The 25,820-nt window shown below is 49.4% G+C and overlaps 1 protein-coding gene across 1 annotated transcript in view; it reads left to right on the forward strand.

The window, feature by feature from the left end:
* Positions 1-25,820, forward strand: part of SLC12A4 (solute carrier family 12 member 4) — a 58,345-nt gene that overhangs the window by 17,966 nt on the left and 14,559 nt on the right. The window contains exons 2-10 of the mRNA XM_051974947.1: positions 4,695-4,789; positions 7,535-7,666; positions 16,480-16,626; positions 17,021-17,075; positions 20,615-20,745; positions 21,626-21,867; positions 22,370-22,584; positions 25,304-25,468; positions 25,617-25,715. Of these exons, the coding sequence (XP_051830907.1) occupies positions 4,695-4,789; positions 7,535-7,666; positions 16,480-16,626; positions 17,021-17,075; positions 20,615-20,745; positions 21,626-21,867; positions 22,370-22,584; positions 25,304-25,468; positions 25,617-25,715 (1,281 nt within the window). The remainder of the gene's footprint in view (positions 1-4,694; positions 4,790-7,534; positions 7,667-16,479; positions 16,627-17,020; positions 17,076-20,614; positions 20,746-21,625; positions 21,868-22,369; positions 22,585-25,303; positions 25,469-25,616; positions 25,716-25,820) is intronic.

Raw genomic sequence — 25,820 nt, forward strand, 5'->3', positions numbered from 1 at the left:
TGTCATCATCATCATCATTATTACTACCCACCTAGGGAGCAATATGGTCCTGTGGGAAGAGCTGTAGCTAGAGCACAATCAATGGGGCTTTATTTAATCCCAATGAGCGTCGGTTTGTTTTTCTGTTAAATCAGGAATTGGCCCAGAAGCTTCTGGCCCCACTGCCTCCCCTCAGGAAGTTTTCCCCCTAACACAGAGTCATAGCCAACCCTGCCTTTGCTGAATGCTTGGGGCAGGGGTCTCCAGGAGGGAGAGGCGGGGGCCAGGAGGTCATTTCTCATTGACATCTGCCTTGCTGAGCCCAGGGTTGGTATCAGTCTCATGATGGCCACCAGTCTTTGGGGCGTTGGCGTTTTTCTTTGTCCCCTGCCCTTAGATTGTAGCTCATTGAAGGCAGGAACTATTTTAGATTGGAAGCTCCTTGAGGGCAAGAGGTGTCTGTAGTGCTTTTTTGTATAATACCTGGCACATGGTAGGTTCTTACTTAATAAGTGTTAATTGATTGACTGAAAGGCCTGGAAGTGTAGTGGGAAGAAACTTGGCCCTGAATTCTCATCCTGGTTCTACCATCCCCTAGGGTAGGACCTTGGCTTAGGCACTTTACTAATCTGAGCCTCAGTTTTCTCATCTGTGAAATGAAGATAATATTTGTCCCTCCTCCCCCCAGATTTAGCATTGTAAATCCCCAAGTGCTATGGAAATTTGAGCTGTTTTTGATTGTTCTGCATTCAGTGTTAGAGTTTTATTAGTTTTCTTTGAGATTGAGACCTGGACAACCCACTCCCAGAGTGTCCTGTAATTCAGTTCATATTCCTTCTCCTCCCCAGCCCACCTCCCAGTTCTGTCACCCAGCCTGTGGGGTCTGCATCTAGTTTTTGTCTGCAATCCAGTCTTGGAGCTGGATTTTTAGTGCTTCATTTTATAAGTAAGGAAACAGGCACCTGATTGGGAAGTTCTATTGAAAAGCTCATCGAATCCTCTCTTGCTAAATGAGGGAAACTGAGGCAGGGGGGCAGGTCCTTGACCGAAAGGATTTGATCTTCATCCTCTTGACTTTTCTATTCTATCATGATGTCACAGTCCTGTCTGATGTCTGGTCTAAACTGCTCATGGACCCCAAACTGGTCCACTACTGGGTTGGAAAGGTAGGAAACTGCCTGGGGAGATAACGGCTCTCTCTGTGGCTTTAGTATCGTAGGTCAGCAAAGGAGGGACAAATGGAAGGAGAGAAGGGGCGTGTAGAGGGAGCCGTGGATAATTAGTGACTGTTCCCAGCACTCACTGGTTGCAACAGACCTGGGCAACTGCTGCTCCCAAGTCAAGGTCACTCTGTTCAGAACCAGCAGTGGCCAGCCGGTAACGGGGCTGTCCTCCAGGCGGGTGGCTGTGGAGTCGGGCACAAAGCGCGGGCTGGCCTTCCTGGAGCAGACCTTGCAGCCCGGCCCAGACTTAGAATGGCGTAAGGGGGAGTTGGAATGGACCAAAAGACCCAGAAAAGCCCCGATTTCTGAGTTTCTGTACCTTCACAGTAGGAATAATAATAATATTCCAATAATAATATCTTGGAGGATTGGCCACCCTGGAGAGACCGTAAGTCTATGTAGAATTTGGAAAGAAGTTTGGATATTATCTAGTTCAGCCTGCTCCACCCCTGTTTTACAGATGGGGAAACTGAGGCTCAGAGATGGTAAATGATTTGCCTCACACGAGCTATGCAGGCAGCAAAATAGCAGCTGGGATTTGAATTTGGGTACTCTGCCTCAGACTTTAATTAAACCACCCAGCCTACCAGGATGTCATTCATTCAACAAGCATTTATTAAGTGTTTACCGTGGTACAACCACAGCTGCTGATACAAAGACTTAAGATTTTCATTTTAATGGCCTTGCCCCACAAAGAACTTGTATTCCAGTTGGATGGAAAATAACAAAGAAAAATAAATTTAAAATATAGTATAATAAAAATAATTTATGTAGTGTTAATTATGTACCAGGGACTATGCTAAATGCTTTACAACTATTATCTCACTTAATCCTCACATCAGCTCTGGGAGGCAGGGGCTGTTGTTATCCCCATTTTAGAGATAAAGAAACTAAGACATAGGTTATGTGATTTGCTCAGGGTCACCCACTAGTAAGTGTCTGAGGCTGGATTTGAACTCAGGTCTTCATTCTTAATGCTCTATTCACCATACAACTTAGTTGTCCCAAGAATACAACCATCCCTAGGAGAGGAGGCATTAATATCAGGGGCAGACACAGCATTTGCTTTCTGAAGGATTGTTTTGAGTTAATCATTTACCTTAATCTACAGTGAATAGGAATTCTATTTAAACATTAATTAAGTTCCTACTATATGCAAAGATTTCAGTTATGTTCCCTCCCCTCCCTAGCAAAGATAACGCAGCTTCCCTTCCCCCACAAAAAAAATTGGGGGAGATAATCATCAGTTTTAAGGAGCTTACATTCTATTGTAATCTCTTCAAAAAGTGTCCCCTTCCCAACCTTCCCTTGAAAATCTCCATTGAGAAGACAGCTACTGCCTTCCATGATTGCCCTTCCACTTTGGAACATCAGTAATTATCAGGAAGTTTTTCTCTTAAATTAAACAAAAATGTACTTCTTTGCAAGTTGGAGGCTTTGCTCTGAAATGTACCCTCAGGTGACAAGCAGAATTATTAAGTGTTTACTGTCTCCTTCAGGACAGATTCTGATATACCTGAAGATGAATCATCCAACATTTATTAAGTGCCTTCTGGGCACTGTGGGGTACAAAATGGGGGCAAAGATCAGTCCCTGCTCTCAAAGAGCTTACGGTCTAGGGGAGAGACAGCACGCGGACGGATTTGCACAAATTGAGTCGCATGCAGGACAAATGGGGGATAATTAAGAGAGGGAAGCCCTGAAATGGAGAGGTGGTAGGATTTGAGTTGAGACTTAAAGGAAGTCGGGAGGTCAGTAATGGAAGGACAGCAGGGATTGGGTGCCGGGCCTGGGGAACAAGCCAGAGAGAATACCCTAGCCAACAGGTGGAGTGTTAGGGTCCATGGAATAGCCAGAGGCCGGGGTTACTGGATCAAGGAGCCTACTTCTTCAGGAAGGAAAGTGTAACCAGATGGCAGGTAGAGGGTGCTGAGGGATGAAGCATTTGAGATGCCAGAGAGGGCCCTTTGTGTTTGATCTTGTCGGTTGTGGGGGCCCGTGGAGTGTGTTGAATAGGGGATGATGGGAAAATCACTTTAGGGGCTGCTCGGAGGATGCATGGTTAGGGCAGAGGAGGTGGAAGTTCCTGTTGTAGATGGCCCGCCTGTCAGGGGTTGAGATGATGCAGAAAGCAGAATCCCTCATTCCTTCCCATGATCACTGTACTGCATGTAGGCCAGGGGAAGGGGTCGGGGAAAGGGAGGGAAAATTGGAGCAAGAGCTAATGTTGAAGAATTATCCATGCATGTGTTTTGAAAAATAAAAAGGTTAATAAAGAAAAAAAAAAAAAGACAAGGTTTAAGTGGGAGGGTCTGGGGGCTGTGGGAGGGGTCACGGAACTGACTGGACTGCCCAGCACATTTCTCATGACTTCTGCCTGTGCAAACTCTGGTACCTGGAGATAGGAGCATAGAGTCTGGACTGGGGAAGGCCTTGGGGACCATCTGACCCAGCCCATCCTCCTCCTCTATAGAGGAGGCCGCCAAGGCTGGGAGGGTCCGGCTGAGGTCACACCGGTAATGGGCAGCAGAACTAGGATTCAAGTCCGGCTCCTCCGCCTTCCATAGCAGTGCCCTCTCTCCTGTGCTGCGGACGGCCTTGATGTGACATTGAGGACATTTGCAGGATGGCCAGAGGGTCTAACATTAGCACTCTGCTAATTGGTGTGAGAGTGCATCTGTGAGACAGCTGTTTCCCAGCAGCCGCGTGGCATCCCTAAGAATGGTTTTAGAGGGGACTAAATGTATTCTTGGGTTCCCAAGTGTTTGTCTTTGCCAAGTCCTGTCCTGGTTTAGAGGAAACTGGTAGCCCAGTGGAGAGTGCTGGACATAGAATCAGGAAGGCTTGAGTTCAAATCTACCCTCAAACTAGCTAGTTTATAGGAGTATCTTACGTGTATATGTATATATATAATATAATATAATATGTAACATTATATATAATATATATGTTTATATACATAAACTTTATGTAAGTTATATAATGTGAATATATATTATATGTAATATACACATATATACAAGTAGCTAGTTTATAGGAGTAGCTTACATAATATAATATGTAACATTTTATATATAATATGTATATTTATATATATCAACTTTGTATAAACTATATATATAATATAAGTATATATTATATATTAATTTACACATATATACAAGTAACTAGCTTCCTAGGAGTAGCTGGGTTTCGTCAAAAGTAAAAATGGAGAAATAAAAAAAAAAGTAAAATGGAGATAATAGTGTCTGTCTCCCAGGGTGGTTATAAGGATCTGTTGTAGAAGTGCTTAGCACGCAGTCTGCGCTTTATTACTACTCATTTCTTTCCTTTACCTTCCTTCCTAGGGAAATAGGTTCTCCTGAAGTCCCTGCCTTGATGCTCCACAGCCAGTGGCTTCCAGTGGGGCAGAGTGGCTCTCCGGGTCCCCCGGGTGCCCATCGAGGGGGCTTCTGGGCAGCCAGCGACAACGGCCTCTCTTTCTCTCCGCAGGTCACGGCAATCACAAAGAGAGCAGCCCTTTCCTTAGCTGCTCCGAAGCCAGTAAAGGAAGCGATTACTATGATAGGAACTTGGCCCTCTTTGAGGTAAAATGTCGCTTTTCCTCCTCCTTTATTATCTAAACCCCTAAGGACTTGGACCTTTTGCTAAGCCAGAGGGAGGGAAGAGGGTTCAAGGGTAGAGGAATATCCCTGTCCCTTCTCTCCGCTTCAGATCCTGGATTAATTCCTCAGTCGTTCATTCATTTGTGCAGCCATCCCTGGAATACAGAGAGGAGGAAAGTAGAGGTCCTGCCCCTTTAGCAGGGAGGATAGATGGCTCACTTCTATGAGAAGGAGGCAGACCTTTGGACAAGATGTGGGCCCTGAGGTGGTCGGGGAAATGTTCCATGAAAAAGGCCCCCTGGAGACCGGGAAAGAGGCAGAATCGGCTCTGGGGACGGGAGACCCGAAGGGGTAGGCAGGCAAGGGTGTGGGTGCCTTTATTTCATTCTGAGCTGAAGGATGGTGGAATCCCTTGCTCTTACTGTTTCTACTGAAGATGGGCCCTTGTTGAGACTCACAGAGTCACAAGTGGGGACTCTTGTGAGATTGGGCTCGGTAATGCTGAAAAGCCTTATTACTACTATAATTATTATTAACAAGCCCGACAGTGACTATCATGGTAACGATTAAAATCGGGACAAGGATGACCTCGGACCAGACGGCTCCGCCGGCTGCCCTTCCTCTCGCTTTGCCCACTGTACCACCCTAGGCTGGAGCATCTGGGGGAGTCACTTTTTCCACCCTCCCAGGGCTCACAGGCTAAACCTGGGCCCAGTGTCAAGTCAGCCCCTCCCATGCTGCTGGAAGGTCCAGAAGGACACGATGGGTGGGGAAGTGACAGGAAGGAGACTTTTCTCCTTCTTTCTGTGGAACGGTTGGGGTACATTCAGTGGACCCCCCACTTTGACCTTAGTTCATTCTTGGGCTTAGCTCTGCTGTTGGAATGGTGTGGAACCAGACCGTGTTCAGGGACCGTGTCATTTATAATCCTTCTCTCTTCGGCACCGTGTTCACACAGCAGGCACTTGATAAATGTCTGTTGAACAGAATTGAATGGGCTGGGGTAGCAGAAGAAACTTTCATCTGACCAAGATGATCATTTGAGATCCAGAAGCTGAGAATGACCTCATCTGTTTCATGGCCCCTTTAGCAAGTCCTGAATTATGAATTAGTCCATGGGGGCTTTTGAAAGCTAATCATAAATGAGGTGGGGGTTCAGAATATTAGCAGGCGCTTCGGGGGAAGAGCAGCAGCGAAGAGAAAATAGTGAGGAGATTGGGGGAAGATGAGGGCAGCGGCAGAGCGCCTCTGGGGAGGGAGCAAGGAAAGGGGTAAGTGAGGGCAGGCCTGCAGGGGGCCAGCAGAAGGGAGACCCAGCCCTGGCAGGCAGGAGGCCTTTAGCTGGGCAGCCTGTACCAGGAGCCTGCTCCAGCATCCCTTGGGGGGCTGTGGTTTTCACAGCCACTCATTGTACAAATGGATTGGAAACATTACCGTGCCCTGGTCTGGGGCCGAGGGTCCGTCTGTGGGCCTCTGGGGCAGGGGGAAGGAGTGTGGCCCCCCCAATGCTGCAGCCCGGAGTGGTACAGCGGGCAAAGCGGAGGGGAAGAGCAGCCAGCGGAGGAACTGGAAGCAGGGCTGTTTGGTCCGAGGTCATCATCTTTATCCCGATTTTAATCATTATCATGATAGTCATTGTTATTCTTGTTAATAATTACAGTAATAAGCTTTCCAGCATCACCGAGCACTTTCCATCTAACAAGCCCATGAGCCGGGGAGTATCAGCATTAATAGCCCCATTAGTGAATTTGGGGTCAGAGAGAGCCTGATTTCAAACCCAGTTTCTGCTGTTTGCCACCTGTACTAGTTTATCTTGATTTAGTCCTTGGGGGCTTGTGAAAGCTAATCATGAGATAGAGTTTTAAAATATTAGCAGGAACTTGGGGGGAAAGGCAGCAGTGGGGAGAAAACAATGAGGAGGGGGAAGCACTGGGGGCCAGCAAGGAAGAAGATGGAGGGGCAACTTTGGAGAACATGAAGGGTGCCTGTGGGAAGGGGGGAAGGAAGGGAAGAGAGAAAGTGAGAGGCAGGATTGGGGAGAAGCAATGTGATGGGTGTGGGAAAAGTAGGTGGTTTCTAAGGGCCTGTCCACCTGACAAACCTACAGTCTGGGAAACTGAGGCTTAAGAGAGCGAGTTGTGCTTATTTTATTCCATAAATTAATGGAGGGGGAGGGAGAGGAGGAAAGAGGCAGAGGGGGAAGAGAAAGGGAGAGAAACAGAGGGAGGGAGAATCAGTCAGCGGGGAGCAAAGAAGAGAGAGGGAGCGATGGGACAGAGGGAGGGAGAGAGACAAGAGAGAGAGTCAGAATTACTGCCCTTACCACCCAAATGCTGGAATCTGATTCACATATTTGTAGATTGGTGAACTTAGATTTCAACAGGTTTAGTCAGAAAAATACCCTCATCAACAGCTCCCTTCCCGGGTCTCTCCCCACCTTCCCACTTCCTGCCATGAGCCTACCTTCCTCCCTCCCTTCCTTCCTTCCTTCTTTCCTTCCTTCCTTCCTTCCTTCTTCCCTTCCTCCCTTCCTCCCTTCCTCCCTTCCTCCCTTCCTTCCTTCCTTCCTTCTTTCCCTTTGTCCCTTCCTTCCTCCTTTCTTCCCTCTTTCCCTCCTTCACTCCCTCCCTTCCTCCCTGTGCCCTGACTTAGGACCTGGCTTTTTGAATGCCCCAAAGGACATCGAGGGAGGCTGTCCTGTTCACATTTCCTTGGCTCTGTCTGCAGGAGGAACTCGATGTCCGCCCGAAGGTCTCATCTCTCCTCGGGAAGCTGGTCAGTTATACCAACCTCACCCAGGGGGCCAAAGAACACGAAGAGGCTGAGAATGTGGAGGGGTCTCGGAGAAAAGTTTCAAAAGTGAGTAAGCCGGCCTGCTCAGCCACCTCCCTCCGCACCAGAAAGGGCCGGCCACTCCCAGGCGTCCGAGCCAGGCCTTGTGGCCCGGCCGAGTTGCTTGGGTCCCTCTGGCAGCTTGGTGGCGCTGGGGCTGTTGGTCACTGGCCGGCAGCCTAGTTTGTTGCTTTATTTGGAAGGTGCTGGGTTAGAATCAAGGTATTGGGGTCTCTGACTCAGGAAAGGTCACTCTGGGGGAGACAGCAGCCCCTCCCACTTCTATTCTGCTGCTTTGGGGTGCTCTGAAGTGTGGTTTTCTGGACAGCCGCTCTCTGCGTTTGCCAAATGAATCTGCCTGGGGAAATGATCTCCTGAGCCAGAGCGGGGCTAGAGACCCCAATCCCCTACCTTAGTGCCCCAGGATGCTGTCCCAGAGGCCTGGGCCCCAGCCACTCCTCCCACCGGGGCTGTGCCCTTTGCTCTGTTGGTTAAACAAAGAGGTATTGGAGGTTGTGCACACTCAAAACAATAGTTCAAGATAAGTGAGACTGGGTGAAAAGCTTGGAGATTAAATTTATCTGGCTCAATCTCCATAAAGATGTCCAAGGCCCAGCTTGTTGGTGATCATTTGTTCCAAAGCATGTATTAAACTTCTTTGTTGGCAGTGCTCGGGCCAGTGTTAGGGGAGCAGCCCCCCACTCCCAGAGTTCAGAGTACTCCCCGGGATACCCGGGAGGGACAAAGCCATCAGAAACTCCGAGAAGGCAAAGGTCATTGCAAGGAAGCTGAGTTAGGGAGAACTAGGAGGAGGAGGCCGGACATCAGAGGGGCTGTGACTCAGTGTCCCCATCCATGAAGACTGGGGTAGCCGTAGGCCTGACGCCACCCGGGAGGTGGGCTTCGTTTGGGGTGCCCTGTATAGGGAAGAAATGGATCGTTTGGAGGGTCCCTAGGTGGGTGACTGGGACGGCGGCCATCCTCATGATCAGGCGAGGGTTAACCAGAGTTACTGGAGGAGAGAAGGACATAGGGACTGGTTTCAAGGTCTGAGGGCTGTGGAATGCCAAAGGGAAGGTCATGCTTGGCTGGAGCTCCTGGGGGACTGACTGAGAGGCTCAGGTTAAAGCAGCATCTAGGTGGTCTCCTGGTCTGGAGTCCTGAGCTCAAATCCAGCCTCAGATACTTCCTGGCTGGGTGACCTTGGGCACATTATTAACCCTGCTTGCCTCAGTTTCCCCATCTGTAAAATAAGCTGGAGAAAGAAATGGCCAATCCCTCTAGTATCTTTGCTAAGAGAACCGCAAATCGGGTCACAGAGAGTTAGACAGGACTGAACAACAGAAAGAAGCAGCAATGGCTGTCATGAAGTAGTAGGATCCCTCTCCCTTATGGTCTTCCAAGAAAGATTGGATGACACATGTCATGTATATTGGAGAGAGAGAAAGATGGAGGGTAGTGAGGAAAGAAAGAGTGAGGGAGAGAGGAAGGGAAGAAGGTAGAGGGAAAGAGGAAAAGAGAGACTGAGACAGCCATAGACAGGGATAGAGACAAAAGAGACAAAAAACAGGAAAGAGAGAGGAAGGGAGAGACAAGACAAAAAAGGGGAAAAAGTGAGCATAGTATGTGTTGATTTCCATTTGTCTCCAGGAAAGGCTTTGGTCTCAATGAGGCTGATAGAATTGGGCTGTAATGGCATTGGAGTTAGACATAGCCAGTAGTAAATTATGGGCAGCTGGCCGGTAGCGTGGATAGAATATGGGGACTCGAATCAGGAAGGTCTGGCTTCAAATCCAGCTATATGATCTTAGGTAAACCACTTCACCCTGTTTGTCTCAGTTTTTCCATCTGTAAAATTAGTGGGAGAAGGAAATGGCCAACTGCGCCAATGTCCTTGCCAAGAAAACCCCAAAAGGGTTCATAGAGTTTGAAATGACTAAAAACCGCCTAACCCAACCGTAGTGGATTATGCCGAAGGCCACCAAAGGTGCTTATGCAGGGGCCACAACACCCATCTGGTGGGTCTTCCAGGCCGCCAAAGGGACTTAAACCCGAGACTTCCAAGGGAAGGGACAGTGAACACAATCACCACCGTTTAACCACTTTGCAAACCATCTTATACTCTTCTTGTTTTTCATTTTACCAAAAATTCACTGGCAAATATTCTGAGGCACAGGACAGAAAACGTTAGATTTTTGAATCCACCGCCACTGGTGTCTGAGAATTCACTGTGGGTGAATAAATGGGGATGAGAACCCCCGGGATTAGTGCGGGGAGTTTGTGGAGAGGAGCCCAGAGAGCCACAAAATCACTTCCTCTCCGCCATTTTGGGTGGCAGAAACGCGCTCGGTAAATACAGAGTTTCCTTTGATTGGCCCATCCTTTCTGGGCCCTCTCGGGCTCGGGTGTCCTGGTTCCCCCACCGCTCGGGCTTTGCAAGTCCAGAGCACAGAGAGGCAGCTGTTATCATTCTCAGCCGAGCAAGCCAGTCACAGTGAATCAGCTCGATTCTGAGGGGCGGATTAACTGTTTTGGGGCTGGAGCTCCCTATCTCCTGTTCCCCACAGCTCCCCTGGAAGATGCGAGGATTCAGGGCGCCCCCTCCCCCAGCCAGAGCATTGGGTATTCTTGGCTCCCCCCCACCGCTGCTGCTCAGGCTGACCCCCTCCTCTGGCTGCCAAGGAGAACACAGGGCGGCTTGTTGGCCGGGAAGGAGAGAACTGAGGAGTCAGTGTTTTCTCGGGCCTGGCTTATTTAAGAGACCAGGTGAGGGAGCGATATCAGGCCCAGGCAGGGGGTGCCTGGGTTTGTGTTTGGGAGCCTGCTCCCATCCCTTCTTTCCCCCTGGCCAGTCTTTGCCCAGCACGGAGCCCCCCGCAGCCATCGTGGTATAGATGTTCGGGGCGGCTGGGGGGCCTCTGGTTGTGAGCTCAGGAACCGGGCGGCCGGATGCCCACGAGCAGCTTTTTAGTGACTTCTTGAGGCAGCCTTGGCGTTTAGCTCCATCTGTGTGGGCAAGAGGACTTTTAGCAAGGATCTTTCTGTGGGAGGGAGGAGGGCTGCCTCCCTTTGTTTTCTCGGGGACCATTTGGGCTCAGTCCCCCTCTGCACTGGTTTCTGCGCATAGCAGGTACTCACTCTGTGCTTTTTGCACATAGAAGATACTCTACTTTTTGCATATACTAGGTACTCAGTGCTTTTTGCACATACTAAATACTCAATGCTTTTTGCACATAGTAGGTATTCTACTTTTTGCACATAGTAAGTTCTCAGTGCTTTTTGCATATAGTAGGCATTCTACTTTTTGCACATAGTAGGAAGTACTTAATGCTTTTTGCATATAGTAGGCATTCTATTTTTTGTACATAGTAGGAAGTACTCAGTGCTTTTTGCACATAGGCACTTAGTGCTTTTTGCACATATTAGGCACTCTACTTTTTGCACATAGTAGGCACTCAGTGTTTTTTGTACATACTAAGTACTCAGTGCTTTTTATACATAGTAGGTACTCAGTGCTTTTGCACATAGTAGCCACTCAGTGCAGTTTATACATAGTAGTTACTCAGTGCTTTTTATACATAGTTACTCAGTTCTTCTTGCACATAGTAATCAGTTCTTTTTGCATAGTAGGTACACAGTACTTCTTGCACATAGTACTTGGTACATTTTACACATAGTGGATACTCAGTACTTCTTGACTGAAGATACTAGCCCTGCCACATTCTGTGTCCTGTATTAGTAAGAAAACTAGATTTGAAATCAGAAATTGTGAGGTACAATTCTGGCTTTGCTCTTTTCTAGTTGTGTGAACCTGGGCAAGTGCCTTTATTTTTATTATTTGAAAAAACATCTCAGGAACGCTTTGAGGTTTTTCCTCTATAGTCAGATTCTGAATAAGTGCCCCTTTGATCCAGAGAACTCTCCAAACAAATTAGGCAAAACCAGCCATTATTACAAGTTCCTTCTGGTAGCGGGCCAGCTTCTTCACTGGAGACCTCCATCTCTCTCCCTAGAGAAGGGGAGTGTGTTTCCTTTCCATCAGTGGCCCTCTGGAACCAACGGTGGTCATTGTATTTCATACAAATTCTGTCACGTTCTAATGTTGTTTGAGTGTGTATTCTAGTTGTCAGGGAGAGGTGGTGTGGAGGTGTGGATGGCACTCACCCTTGGAGCCTTCCGTCAGTGCCTTCTCTGACACTTCCTGCTGCTCTCACCATGGATGAGTCACTTCACCTCCCATTAGACACGGCTCTAAGAATAGACATTATAGGCAAGTTACGTTCTGGGTCCCTGCAGGGACTCCTGGGAATGTTCCCACTGGGAGCTCCTGTACCAACAAAATCACAAGTTCTTCATATATTTGTACACTGTTAGCCGTATTGTGCTTCATAATCTATCCGTCTGTCTGTCTGTGTTGTATATCTTTGGCTGTGTATGTACCTCTGTATACACATAGAATAACAGCTAGAGCATTGGGTTTGGAATCAGTAAATCAGCAAGACTAATCTTCAAGAGCACGAATCTGGCCTCAGACATTTACTAGCTGTGTGACCCTAGTCACTTAACTTTGCCTCAGTTTCCTCATCTGTAAAATGAGCTAGAGAAAGAAATGGCAAACAACATCTATATCTTTACCAAGAAAACTCTGAGCGGGGTCATGAAGAACCAAATGTAATTTAATCAACTTAACAATATCAAATGTGTGTATTATTTTTTCCCTGCCTTTGACATCCTTGGATCATACACAACATATTAAGACTTCTGGGCAAAGGGTATGAACCTTCCAGTGGCTTTTCTCACACCTCCAAATTGTTTTCCAAAATGGTTTGACCAATTCGGAGCTTCCCTAGCAGCATATTAGCATATAACCTTCCCTGATCACACATAGCACTGATTACTTTTGTGTTTTATCACATTTGCTGAATCAGTTTTAATTTATAAAAATTATTTATTTTTTTTACTGAATCTCTTATTGGTGATTTGGAACATTTTAATGTGATTTTTAATTGTTTGCAATTCTCCATTTGAAAACTGTTCCTGCCCTTTGACTCATTATGTGAAAGTAACTCTTCTCTTCTTCTTCATCTTTGGTCAAGTCACATCAGGTCACTGGGTCTTGGTGTCCTCACTTGTTAAAATTTGACTTGAATGAGCTTGATTCTCTGATTCTAAATTCTGCAGTCCTGAATTTGACTCTAAGGCCTTATGGGTGGTTTATTTATTTGTCAGATTTGCTAGTTTTGGAGGAGATAGATGATCTTATTAAGATAAAATGGTCTGTTTGGAGCAGGGGGATTCTGATTCCAGAACCTCCTGATAATTTGCTGAACTTATTTTAGGATCTAGGAAATTTTTTCTTCATTGCTTTTTCCCTCACTGCCCTTTTTACAGAGAGATCCATGTAGGGGAGAGAGAGGCAGAGTGGGTTTAGGAAAGCAATATGTAATAATAATTATAGTTGGCATTTATAAATCACTTTAAAGTTTACAAAATATTTTTTTTAACCCATTTTGGATTGCTTGCTGTCTTGGGGATAGGGATGGAAATGAGGGAGGGAGAAAAACATGAGATTTTTGCAAAGATGAATGTTGATAAAACTATCTTTGCATGTATTTGGAAAAATAAAATACTCTTTTAAAAAGGGCTTGCAGGACAGCTAGGTGGTGCAGTGGATAGAGCACCAGCCCTGAAGTCAGGAGGACCTGAGTTCAAATCTAGTTTCAGACACTTAACACTTCCTGGGCAAGTCACTTAACCCCAATTGCCTCAATAAAAAAGAAAAAAAAGGTAAAGGGGCTTGTGGAACCCTTTATGTGAGTTATCTTGATCCTCACTGGAGGTAAATGCTGTTATTATCCCCATTTTGCACATGAGGAAACTAGGCAAGGAGAGGTTATATTCCCTGTCCAAGGGCACAAAGCTGGGAATTGTCTTGGGCAGGGATTAAACTTGGGTCTTCCTGACTCCAGTTCCTGTCTCCATCCTTGCCCCATCTTGGATCTCTGTACCTTCTCCCAGGGTCGTCTTCTTGGATCTTAGAACGTCAGAGTAGAAGGGCCTCTAGAACAGAGTCCTCTGCCTTCCTGTTGGATTCCTATGACCTCCCCCCCCACCCCCCACCCCAGCTTTTGTGAGACTCCCAGGGACTTCCCTCTTACTGCTCTGACTCTGTGACGTGGATTTCCTCCCTCCCTCGGTCTGTAACAGAGCTGTCCTGCCCCCATACTGTGAGTCCACGCTCCTGAGTCATTTCTTAGTTCCTTCTCCCACTGTTCCCCCACCCCCTTCATTGCATCATTTCTCCTTTAAGTTTCAAAAGCCCCCAATGGCTCCTTTTTGTGTCTTCTCCGAGGCGTGATCCGTTCTAACTTAGCCTAGCCGGATGTTCCCTTCTCCCTCAACATTATTTATTTACAGTACCTCCAGTCATGTCTTGAGAGTCATAGCCAGAAGTGGTAATCTGGGCCAAACTCCTTATATTTTTCTAATTCCCACACACATACTTAATAGTATTTTACTTTTTCCAATTCCACGGAAATTTCTTTCCTTTTATAAGATTTCGAGTTCCAACTAACCTCGTCTTCTATAGGGAAGGAAATTAAAGCGTAGAAGTTGGCTGACGTGGCCAGGACCAATCAGGGTGCCCCTGGGATTCAAGCCCATGTCTCTTGACGTTAAACTCGGTCATCTTTGCCCCACACCCCAGCCCCTTTTCAGGCAAGGATTCCCCAGTGCTCGGTTGGTGTCTGTGGGTGGTAGATTTGGTGGCTCCTTCTGTTACTCAGTGACTTCAGAGAAGTACCTCTCCTCCCCATGAGACAGCCCATCAGCCCTCCATGCCCTAGGACTCTCCTCCCGTCCTTCCCTAAGTTGGCCATGGCAGGGACCAGGACCTGCCCACTGGAGCCCCTTCGCTTTCCTGTGAGTTTCCAGGGATGCTCCTGGAGCATCATCCTCAACCTTGCTCCTCTTCCCAGCTCCTTTCTTTTTAGGTATCATTTGCTCTGGTTCTCCTTTGCAGCTCCTCGTTGGTCATGTAGCACAGCCTGCTTCCAACTACCGTAGACCTCTCCATGGCCCCGGGCCTTCAGAGGCTGTTCTGATCCATAACTGATAACTGTGTCACCCCAGCAGAATAATATGGTCTTCGAGAGAGAGAGGAGCCTTTTTACTAAGGGGGAGGCTTGAGGTCATTTTAAAACTTTAAGCGTCCCAAGTTTCTAGCCCATTCCTTTCTTGGAGAACTTGGTGCCCAAATTGTGGTCCATTTGCAGCAGAAAGAGACAGGGAGAGAGAGAAACACAAATATATAGGTGCGCCCACACACATTTATGTGTTCTCACACACACGTTATTGTTCAGTTGTTTTTAGTCACGTCCAGCCCTTGGCGACCCCCTTTGGGATTTTCTTGGCAAAGACACTAGAGAGGTTCACCATTTCCTAATCTAGCTTATTTTGTGGATGAGAAAATGGGGCAGAGTGAAGTGTCTAAGGTCACACAGTAAGTCTCTGAATCCAGATTTAAATTCAAGAAGATGAACCTTCCTGACTCCAGACCTGCCACATGCATATATGTGCACATATATACATATATATACACATTTTTATATACACATATGTACATGTTATTGTATATGTATATAGATAGCCTACATATGTACATACACAATGGGTATGTGTGGGTACATACATTGTGCACACATACACACAAATGGAAAAGGCTTTCTAGGTTCTCCATACAGCTTGGAGGTTCTTATGAAAGACTCTTTTGGCAATCTAGTGAAGCCTTTGAATCTCTTCTCAGAATAATGTTTTTGAATGTATAAAATGAAATACACAGGATTACAAACAAAACCAATTGCATTGAAAAAGTTCTCAGAATTAAAAAAAACACAGGTTTATAGACCCCTGATCTGACTTCATTTTTCATTTTTCATCCACTTAGCCATTATTGTGTGGATGGTTAGGGCAAACTTTTTAAAAATAGATTTGATTGCCATCTTTTATTTTTATATCATCTAGATTTCCCTGTGTCTCTCTCCCCCACCTTCCTTCCAGAGAACCAGCCCTTATAACAGAAAGAAAAAGAGAAAAAAAATTCATAAAACAGCCAACACATACAAAAGGATGCAGTGTTAGACACAAATTCCATCCCCACAAATTGTGATTTCTCCATAGGAGTGGGGAGAAATGTCTCCTCATGTATTTCTCGTTCTTTCCATGAGTGCCATTAGAGCTGTAATGAATATTGTTTCCTTCCTCCACTGCTTCTTTCACTCCATGTTTTCCTGGGCTTCTGTGAATTCACCCCACTCTTTGTTAGGACATGAGCCAAACCGTTGAGTCCTTCCTACTTGGGATGTTCAGAAGCGAGCAGGGCTTTAGGGCAGTCAGCGTAGTGTCACCCGCCAACAGAAGCAGCAGGAGGTCCTCATGCAGGCTGAGAGCTTGGTCCAGCCTCTTCAAGTTGGCCCTGTCCTTGTGCCGGTGGAAGCAGAGGCCGGGTCTCCAGTTCAGGCTGTTCTTGTCGTGGTATCACCCGGGAATCCTGCGGGTCCCTGACGTGGGCAGGGGAGGGGCTCTGTTGGAGGGAGCTTTTTTGCTGTCCCCCTTTCAGAAGAAAGGGTCTGTGTAGTTTTGAAAGACTTATCTTCATCATGGATGCCCTCAGTGGCTATATAGGGCATTTCTATCAAAATGGAAAAGTCACTGTCTGTGGTCTGGAATCCTTGGCTGTCCTTGTGGTGCTTCACAAGAGCTTTATGTTGAGCAAGGAATACATCACGAGGGCCAAAAATGTGACTTTGGGTGACTCAGACGAGACGTTTGTTTATTCCCAGTCACCCAGCATGGGCACCTTGATGGGCGTGTACCTGCCCTGTATGCAGAACATCTTTGGGGTGATCCTGTTCCTCCGACTGACCTGGATGGTGGGGACGGCCGGCGTCCTGCAGTCCTTCCTCATCGTCCTCATCTGCTGCTGCTGTGTGAGTATCTGCCCTCCCATCTGACTGTGGGCACTGCTTTCCATTTCTTTTCCCACCCAAAAGGCCGACATCTGGACTCTGTTCTTCTGGCCTGGCTGGCTGGAGTGAGACCCTTGGGGGCAGGGGTGAGAGTAATAGATGTCAGGAAGGAAAGAAATTTCTGATCCGTAGAACTCAGTGCTTCAGTTCTGAAGCATCCATCACCGTTAGCCCTTCCTTCATTATTGGAGCAGGAATGTTTGATTAATTAGTTGCTTTATTAAAGAAAAAAAATACTTAAAAAACAGATTGAACTTCTCTTTGACACATCTGTGAAAGCTTTCTTTGACTAATAATGGAGGCTTTTCCGATGGGAATTTTTTGTAACTTGTGCTACAATTTCTTGTCTTTATAGACCCTACTGACGGCAATATCCATGAGTGCCATCGCCACCAATGGGGTAGTTCCAGGTATTTGTTTATAGATATGATACTTGGTCTTCGGGGACACAGAATTCTGGGCCAGATCTTAGAAGAACCGGCTTCCCCATCTCCAGACAGAGGGAGTGGGGACCAGCTGACCTCCGAGTTCCCTCCCAGCTCTGAAGTTCCATGAGTCTGTGAATGGAAAGGGAGCTTAGAGGTCATCTCGGTACCCACAGATCATTAGAGCCGGAAGGGACTTTTCACTGCTGATGAGAAAAACTAACTGATTGGGAATCCAAGTGATGTGGCCAACATTAATCACATAACAGGCAATGGCATAGCTAGATCTGGAGCCCAAGCTCCCCACGCTCCTTTTGCTCCTTGTAAACTTGAAAGAGCACTAGATCTGAATTCAGATCCTGGCTCCACGATATGGAGCAAACCATGTCCCCTTCTCTGGGCCTCGGGAACATCAGATTCATTTCCTGCAGAATAAGAAGGGTGAGTGTCCAGGTTCTTTCCAGGCCCTGGCCCAATGGCCTTTCTTCTGACTCTGGAGTCTTATTGTTTGGAGCTTGTGCTCTGAGTAACCTCAACAAGAGGTCTGGGAAAGCAGGGAGTCAGTCGGGGGGCTTCTTGGCAGGTCTGTGAGGGGTCCGATAGAGCAGGGAGTCGGTTGGGGGGCTTCTCAGCAGGTCTGTGAGGGGTCCGGTAGAGCAGGAAGTCAGTTGGGGGGCTTCTCAGCAGGTCTATAAGGGATCCCATAAAGCAGGGAGTCAGTCGGGGGGCTTCTCAGCAGGTCTGTGAGGGGTCTGGTAGAGCAGGAAGTCAGTTGGGGGGCTTCTCAGCAGGTCTATAAGGGATCCCATAAAGCAGGGAGTCAGTCGGGGGGCTTCTCAGCAGGTCTATAAGGGATCCCATAGAGCAGGGAGTCAGTCGGGGCTTCTCGGCAGGTCTGTGAGGGGTCCCGTAGAGCAGGGAGTCAGTCGGGGGGCTTCTCAGCAGATCTGTGAGGGGTCCGGTAGAGCAGGGAGTCGGTTGGGGGACTTCTCAGCAGGTCTATAAGGGATCCCATAAAGCAGGGAGTCAGTCGGGGGGCTTCTCAGCAGGTCTGTGAGGGGTCCGATAGAGCAGGGAGTCACTTGGGGGACTTCTCGGTAGGGCCAGGCAGCTGCCTGGGGGTCCCACTCGTGCAGGAGTCACTGAGCTCTGCGGCCCATCCCAGTGCAGGTTCAGTGCTCAGAAGCCTGGTAGCATCTTTGGCCGGGCTCCGCCCCTTCACATCCCCCCGCCCTCCTGCTGGGAGGTCCGTCCCTGACATGGAGAGCTTATCTCCTCTGGCTGGGCGGCTGCCGACCGTTGCTGTCCTGGGCAGTGTGGAGCCAGATGGCAGGGGTGATTTAGCGCTCACTCATGGGGGAAGAGCGGGTTTTATCTCACTTGGAAGCGACCCGTCTCCCTCTGCTACTTTTCCCTTCTGGTCAATGACCCTTTTGGATTTCTCAGGCCAAAACCATCGCCTGCGGGGCTTCTGAAGCCAGAGCGCCCCAGAGACTGCGGCCACAGAAAGGGCCCCAGGATTAGAGGCTGCAGCCTTTGTTCCGGGGGAGCCTGCTGGGGGACTGGCCCTGAAACCTTGGCCCAGGCGCCCTCCTCCGGGCTAGTTTCTTTGCTGCTGTGGCTCCCAGCCAGCTGGGGCCTCAGAATAATGATTTACCAGCTAATAGAGTGGGCGAGGAGGAAAGAGCTCGCCCATGGACTCAAATGGGGCCGTAAAGAAAGACCCTCTCAAACCCTGGCTTTTAAAGCAAGGCTTTGGCGGCTCAGAAATAGGGTTCCAGGGTCACACGGAGACTGGGTAACGAGGCAAGAGTCAAGTCCCGGCCCTTTGCCTCAGAGTCTTTCATTGTCCCCCTGGGGAGAAGTTATATGAAGGCCTCTTGGACTGAGCGTCAGGAGGCCCTGATGCTAATTTCTTGGCCACATCATTTGAGTCCCAGAGCTTCAGTTCTGTCATCTGGCAGAAGAGAATGGGTTCGCAGACTTAGGCGACCTTTCCGCAGAGTCTCACGGGGCCAGCAGAGCCGGCCCTGCCAGGGGGATCACAGTTCTGTTTGGTGTGAGGGACCCCACAGAACCTGAGGGTTCAGGCGCTGTTTTAAAAAAGCATGTTTGTAACCCCTGGGAGAGTACAGAGGAGAGCACAGGAAGGTAAAAGTGAAAGAGGGCCTCAAGCCAGGAAGTTCCCCTAAATCCTTCCAAGTCCTGCCACTGTTTGTATCTGGGCCAAGGCCAGCCCAGAGAAGGGCAAGATTACCTCAGACCACAGAGCCCAGTGATGGCGGAGCGGAGGTAAGCCTGAGCTGCCCCAGTCCCACTGACATCCTGGCCCACACCGAGCTCAAAAAGGATGGAAGGACAGAAGTAGGTCCTTATTAAGCGCTTACTGTGTGCCACAGACTGCGCTAAGTGCTTTATCAGTATCTTCTCTGGGAGATAAGGGCTTTTACTATCCCTGTTTTGCAATTGAGAAAGCGGAGGCAGACAGAATTGAAATTGCTTGCCCAGAGTCACAGCTGGTAAATGTCTGAGGTTGCATTTAAATTTAGCGCTTTCTGACCCCAGGCCCAGCCAGCACTCTCCCCTGCGCAGCCCGGCTGCCAGACAGAAGGTCGAGAGAAGTAGGCGGCAGGGAGGGAAGCCATTTAGCTGTGTGGGTCAGTGCTCTGCTGCTAAAGGGCAGAGTTTACCTGTTACGCTGAGAAGTTAAGAAATCTGTCCAGGTTCACACAATCCAGTGTGTATCAGGGGCAGGAACTGATTCAGAAGTTGCCTTCTTGCATCTCTTGATTTTTTTTTAAAAATAAGAGTAGCTTTTTATTTTTCAGAATACATGCAAAGATAGTTTTTAACATTCAAACCTTCATTGCAAAACCTTCTCCCTCCCTTCCCCCTTCTCACCTTCCCTGGACCCCCAGTGATCCAACATAGGTTAAAAATCACATCTCTTCATCGTAACAGTCTTTCCTGGTGCCATTCCCTTCACTCTATCCTCTTAGGTCCTGAGAGTCATAGACATAGGTGGTCTTCAAGGCCAGATCTCTCTCTGTAAAGTACAGATGAGGAAAAAACTGAAACATTTCCCCCAAAAGTTAAGTGATTGTGGTTGCCTCCGTAAGACTGAGACCCATTAAGGGCATTAGAAAAACCAAGGTCTCCCCCATGTCCAGGGCCATCTCCTGTTGTTCTGATCTATATTTGCCATTGGGCCCAGATGGCTCTTGGAGGAGAGAGTAAGGCCGGTGACTTTGTACATTCGCTCAAATCTAACTCACTTGTAGGTTATGGTTGTCTGAGAACAAAGGACAAACAGTAAGCCCAGAAGCATCCAGCTAGTGAGTAGCCGAGGAGGGTTTGTCCTTGAAGGGCTATCTGGGCATCCAAGATGGCCCCGGGCTGCCAGAGCCTCTGAATGCGCAGACCCTGGTGACGCAAGCTCTGACAGTGTGCCGAGGGAACCGTTGGGGTGTTTGGGGAGAATTGTGATTCAGCGGCGAGCTCAGTGTCTTCTCTGTCCCTGCTAGCTGGGGGCTCCTATTTCATGATTTCCCGCTCCCTTGGGCCCGAGTTTGGAGGAGCCGTGGGCCTCTGCTTTTACCTGGGTACTACCTTCGCAGCCGCTATGTACATCCTGGGAGCCATAGAAATCCTGCTGGTGAGTCCGGCTCGGCCCCTCTCCCCCCCATCCCAAGCATAAAAAGCCAGGATCATTTCATGGGGCCCAGGTATGGCCAGTGATGGCCGGGGAGGAGGCGGGGGTGGGATTGGGACCCTGCTCTTGGGAATCTGCCCTTTGGGCCGATGGTGAAGAGGGAAGGAGCCTCTGGCTGAGAGCCGGTGAGAGAAGGCGGGGAAGGGGAAGGACGGGGGCAGCTCGGACACATCTGCCTTGTCTTTGCCTCTTTAAATATGGCCAAGAATAATTTTATCTGTGGCCGGGACTGGAAGCTTTGGTTTTTGTGAAGGGCTTAATTTTGTGCCATGATTTTCACTTGGCGGCAACACCAAGCGTCCCATCCATGTCATCTTGTTCCATCTGTCCTTCCTTGGTTCCTCCTTCTGTCTGTGTCTGTGTGTCCATCTGCTTGCCCGTGTCCATTTGCTGGACCTTGTCTCTCTCTGGCCCAGCCCCTGCAGAGGAGGAGCCCCTTACAACAAGAAGAGCCCAGACTTTTTTATTTTAACGTCCTGGGGAAATTGCTTGTTTGGCCAACATCTGGCTCCCGGAGCCCTCCCCCCAGCTCCCGGGCTCAGTTTTAGCCTTGGAAGCAGCAGCCGCATCTCGGGACAGCCTGAGCAGGAAGCTGGGGCCGCGGGGCGGGAGTCTTAGGGCACCCCACCCAGTCTGAGGCGGGGGTGGGGGGGAGACCTCCTCGCCCCACCCTTGTTCCCACAGAGGGAAGGGAGTCACCACTTCCCGCCTCAGAACTGCCCCTCGGAATGGACGGAGTTTGGCCCCTGGCCACCTGGTCCTTGGGAAACGAGATGGGAGCATCGCCGCGCTCACGCCCCCGAGCCCGCTCTTGTCGTTTCAGACGTACATCGCCCCGCCGGCCGCCATCTTCCACCCCACGGGGGCGCACGACACCTCGAGCGCCAGCCTGAACAACATGCGTGTCTACGGGACCATTTTTCTGACCTTCATGACCGTGGTGGTGTTTGTAGGCGTGAAGTATGTCAACAAATTCGCCTCGCTCTTCCTGGCCTGCGTGATTATCTCCATCTTGTCCATCTACGCCGGCGGCATCAAGTCCATCTTTGACCCGCCGGTGTTTCCGTGAGTGAGGGGCGCCGGAGCCGGGGGGAAGCCGGAATGTAAGGAGCCACTCGGGCTGGCTGGGCCAGTTCCTCATGAGCCCCTTGAGAAGTAGGGCTCCCAGTCCTCCCAGAAGGACGGGGCAGTCAGTTGGTGGGAGAAAGGGAAAGCAGCCACGTTAGGAGGAGGGCCAGCTCCGTCGTGCACGGAGACCACTAGGAATGGATCTGATTCAGTCTCCATGGGTTGCATGGGAGGAGATGCAGAGGCTGATTTGTCCCAGGTCATAGAGCCAGCAAGTGTCACAATCAGGACTCCGACTCGTCCCTGTCCCCCGACTGTTGTCCCTTCTTCTAACGGGGAAGGCGACGAGCCGCGTGCAGAACACACCCCTCAGGCCCCCTAGGTCTGAGCTCCCCAGGACCCTTGTCCTGCCCAAAAAGGGTGCGACAGATCAGCCCCGGGAGCATGTCGATGAACTCCTACCCTTGACTTAGCAAACTTTGACCTTTCCTCCCATCAGAGTTTGCATGTTGGGCAACAGGACCCTGTCTCGGGACCAGTTTGATGTTTGTGCTAAGACCACAGTGGTGGACAATGAGACGGTGGCCACGAAGCTCTGGGTCCTCTTCTGTCACACGGCCAATCTCACCTCGGAGGGCTGCGACCAGTACTTCCTCCTCAACAACGTCACCGAGATTTCTGGCATCCCCGGAGCCGCCAGTGGGATTCTCCAGGGTAGGTGCAGAAAGTGGGTGCCCCCGCTGGGGTCGGGCGCCCTCGCTTCCTGGGAAAGGGGGGAGTCTGGGACCCAGCCTCGAAAAAGGGGTTCCCCTGCCCACCCCCCGCCAGGGCACGGTGTCACGGGGAAATCTGGCCTGGCCTCCTAAGCCTTCCAAGCCACTTCGTCCTGCTGACTAAACGCATTTCTGAGCCCGCGTCCCTTCTCCAGCATCCCAGGACAAGAGCCACTGGGCGAGGTTTTTCCCTTCAAAGAGTCAGGCCCTGCTGACGCTGGCCTGAGAAGTTCCCACCAGAGCCCATAATAGGCCTCTGTTTGGGCAGCTGGCAGCGGCCGAACGCTCTCCTACTGAACCCTGGCTTGGGCACAGCTCCCATGGGGCTGGGCTGCCAACCTCGGGACTTGCCTCATGGGGCACTTGGGACTAGTTGGCCCTTTGTGGTAGGTGTGATCCAGAGGCCTGGAGACCCCGGAGGATCCCAGGCCTCCTGTAAGAAGCTGAAACCTAGACACTAGCCTGGAGCCAAGCGTAAGCTTTCTGATGGCGGACATGTCTGGGTGCTTTCACCTGCCAACTGAATGTTTTATCAGTTAATTGACTGATTGATTGGAGCCCGTGGTTCTTTCTTGGCCAAGGCTCCACGGCCACTTCTGCCGAGAGGCTCCCCCACTTCTGCCGAGAAGCTCCCCCAGTTCTGCTGAGAGGCTCCCCCAGTTCTGAGATTCTAGAGTAACGTTTCCAAACACCGTTGGCCAAAAGAGAGGGGGAGGGTGATCTCCAAATAGCCTGCCAAGCTGTGTCATTAAGTATTCCAGAAGTTCAAGTCAGTATTTAATAAGAGCTGGAGATTTCATGATGAAAAATGGCACAGTTTTTGTCCTCAAGCTCTGTCCCCTCACTCCCTGCAGAAGGGAAATACATACAAGTGAGAAAGTGCTCCAGGAAAATGTAAACAGGAGAAAACTGGCAGCCGGGGCAGGCTAGCCCCCAAAATTGGGCCAGGAGGAGAAAAGGATTTCAGCAGGGGGAGATTAGGAGTAAGGGCCTGGGGCTAGCCAGATAACTGGGCAGTCTGCTCAGGTTCATGATGCTAAGGGCTCACTTGTGGGAGGACCGCAGTGTCAGCATCCACACTTTTTCTTTTTTCTTTTTTTTTTTCCCCTGAAACAATTGGGGTTAAGTGACTTGCCCAGGGTCACACAGCTAGGAAATGTTAAGTGTCCAAGTCCAGATTTGAACTCAGGTCCTCCTGACTTCGGGGCTGGTACTCTATCCACTGCACCAACATCCACACTTTCTAGCTGCTTTTTGGATCCCATCCCATAGGGCTGGTGGGCCTGGATGTTCTCCAGGGAGTTGTCGGGGGCTTCACTGTTCCTTCCCAAACATCCACAGAGCACTTTGTCTTTGGGAGCCGTAAAGAGAAATAAAGCACAGTCCCTTTTCTCCAGGAGTTTACAATTACTGCAACTGAGGACTGTAGATAAGAGAAGAAATGTGATAGATTGTACACTGTCCTTCACCAACACATTTTAGAAACGCTATTACATCGAGAAATCAGTCTTCATGCCTGCCATCACAATATATCAGATTAATAAGTACCTTTCCTGAGTGTTTTTTAATATGTAATTCCTTTATTATTCTGTAAAAAGTGACAAATGTTCCCTCTTTTAAATGGTTACAATCCATATTTATTATCATTCATACATAAATGTATAAACATGTAAATTTATAAAAACTATATAAATTATGTATTATACACAAATTATATGTAAGTACTATAAATATTACATTCCATAGCTGATCATTAATTAAACCAAAATATAACACATGAGATGTACAGAAGTCCAGGGTTCACTTAGTTTTCATGCAAAAAAGGGTATCACAGAGGGTTTCTGTGTCCTTTCTCAGGGCTGTAGATAGTTCACTCATCTGTAAAATGGGGGTGTAATTCTGACACTTGCGAGAATGATCCCTGGTAACTTTGGTTGCTCTAGAAATATGTATTGTCAAAGGCCAGAATGTTCTGAGGAGGTGGAGAACCCCTGCCCACCAGCAGTACCTCAGAGATTCTCTGCACCAAGAGAGCTGGTGAATAGTGCACTGGGCCAGGAGTCAGAAAATTCTGAATCCAAGTTTGGCTTATTTGTGTGATCCTTATCCTGTCTGCCTCAATTTGCGCATCTGTAAAATGGATGTGGTAGCAGCCCCTCCCCGCAGGGTTGCGGTGAAGAACTTGTGAGACGGGACCAGTTGCCGCTAAGCTGCAGCAGGTGCTGGAGAAGCGCTTCTCCCCCAGATGTCATGAGTAGGTTGGGGCCAAGGACAAAGGTGACCGCAGATGATAGTTTGTGGGTGAGAGAGCTGAGAGGGGAGGAGGGCACAGGATCATCCGTTTGGAGTGGGGAGGAGTCCAGCAGCTGGCCCAGGAAATGGGCCCAGAAAAGAGACCTGTACCCACAGTCCCACAGCTAGTAATGATCTAACGTGGATTTTAATCCAAGTCCTCTAGCAGCGTTATGTCCTGACAGTCGGGCCTGCTCTTTTAGTGATGGGAAATGGATGTCACAGGTGGGGAGCGGGGCCACGAGTCAAGGCCCCCAGCTCCGTCTGCCAGGCTGACTCAGCAGGGAGGACCTTTGGCACATGCTCTCCAAGCTCAGGTTTGCCCGCCCAGCCCTGCCTCGGGCTGATGTCGCTCTTTCCCCCACAAGATAACCTGTGGAGCAGCTACCTGGAGAAGGGCGACATTCTGGAGAAGCCCGGGATGCCCTCCGTCGACGTCCCAGGCCAGAAGAGCAGCCTCCCACTCTACGTCTTTGCAGACATCGCCACGTCCTTCACGGTGCTGGTGGGAATCTTCTTCCCCTCCGTGACAGGTGAGGCCGTGGCCCTGCCATGTCGGGGGGAGCCGTGTGGGACCCCTTCCCTTCGACCTCCAGCCATTCCAGGAATTAAAGACTTCCTGAGAGGCCCCTCGGGCCCCCTGGGGTGGGGGGGAGAAAAACCGCTCTTTGTTTCTTGAAGGTATCATGGCTGGGTCAAACCGGTCTGGAGACCTCAAGGATGCCCAGAAATCCATTCCGGTGGGCACCATCCTGGCCATCGTCACCACCTCTTTAGTCTGTATCCTTTAAAATGCTGAGCCCACGGGCCCAGATCTCCCAGCCCCGGCCCTCCCAGCCCCAGCTCTCCCAGCCCCGGCCCTTTCAGCCCCGGCTCTCCCAGCTC

The sequence above is a fragment of the Antechinus flavipes genome, chromosome 2, assembly GCF_016432865.1.
Source record: "Antechinus flavipes isolate AdamAnt ecotype Samford, QLD, Australia chromosome 2, AdamAnt_v2, whole genome shotgun sequence".
In the NCBI taxonomy this organism is placed as follows: Eukaryota; Metazoa; Chordata; class Mammalia; order Dasyuromorphia; family Dasyuridae; genus Antechinus; species Antechinus flavipes.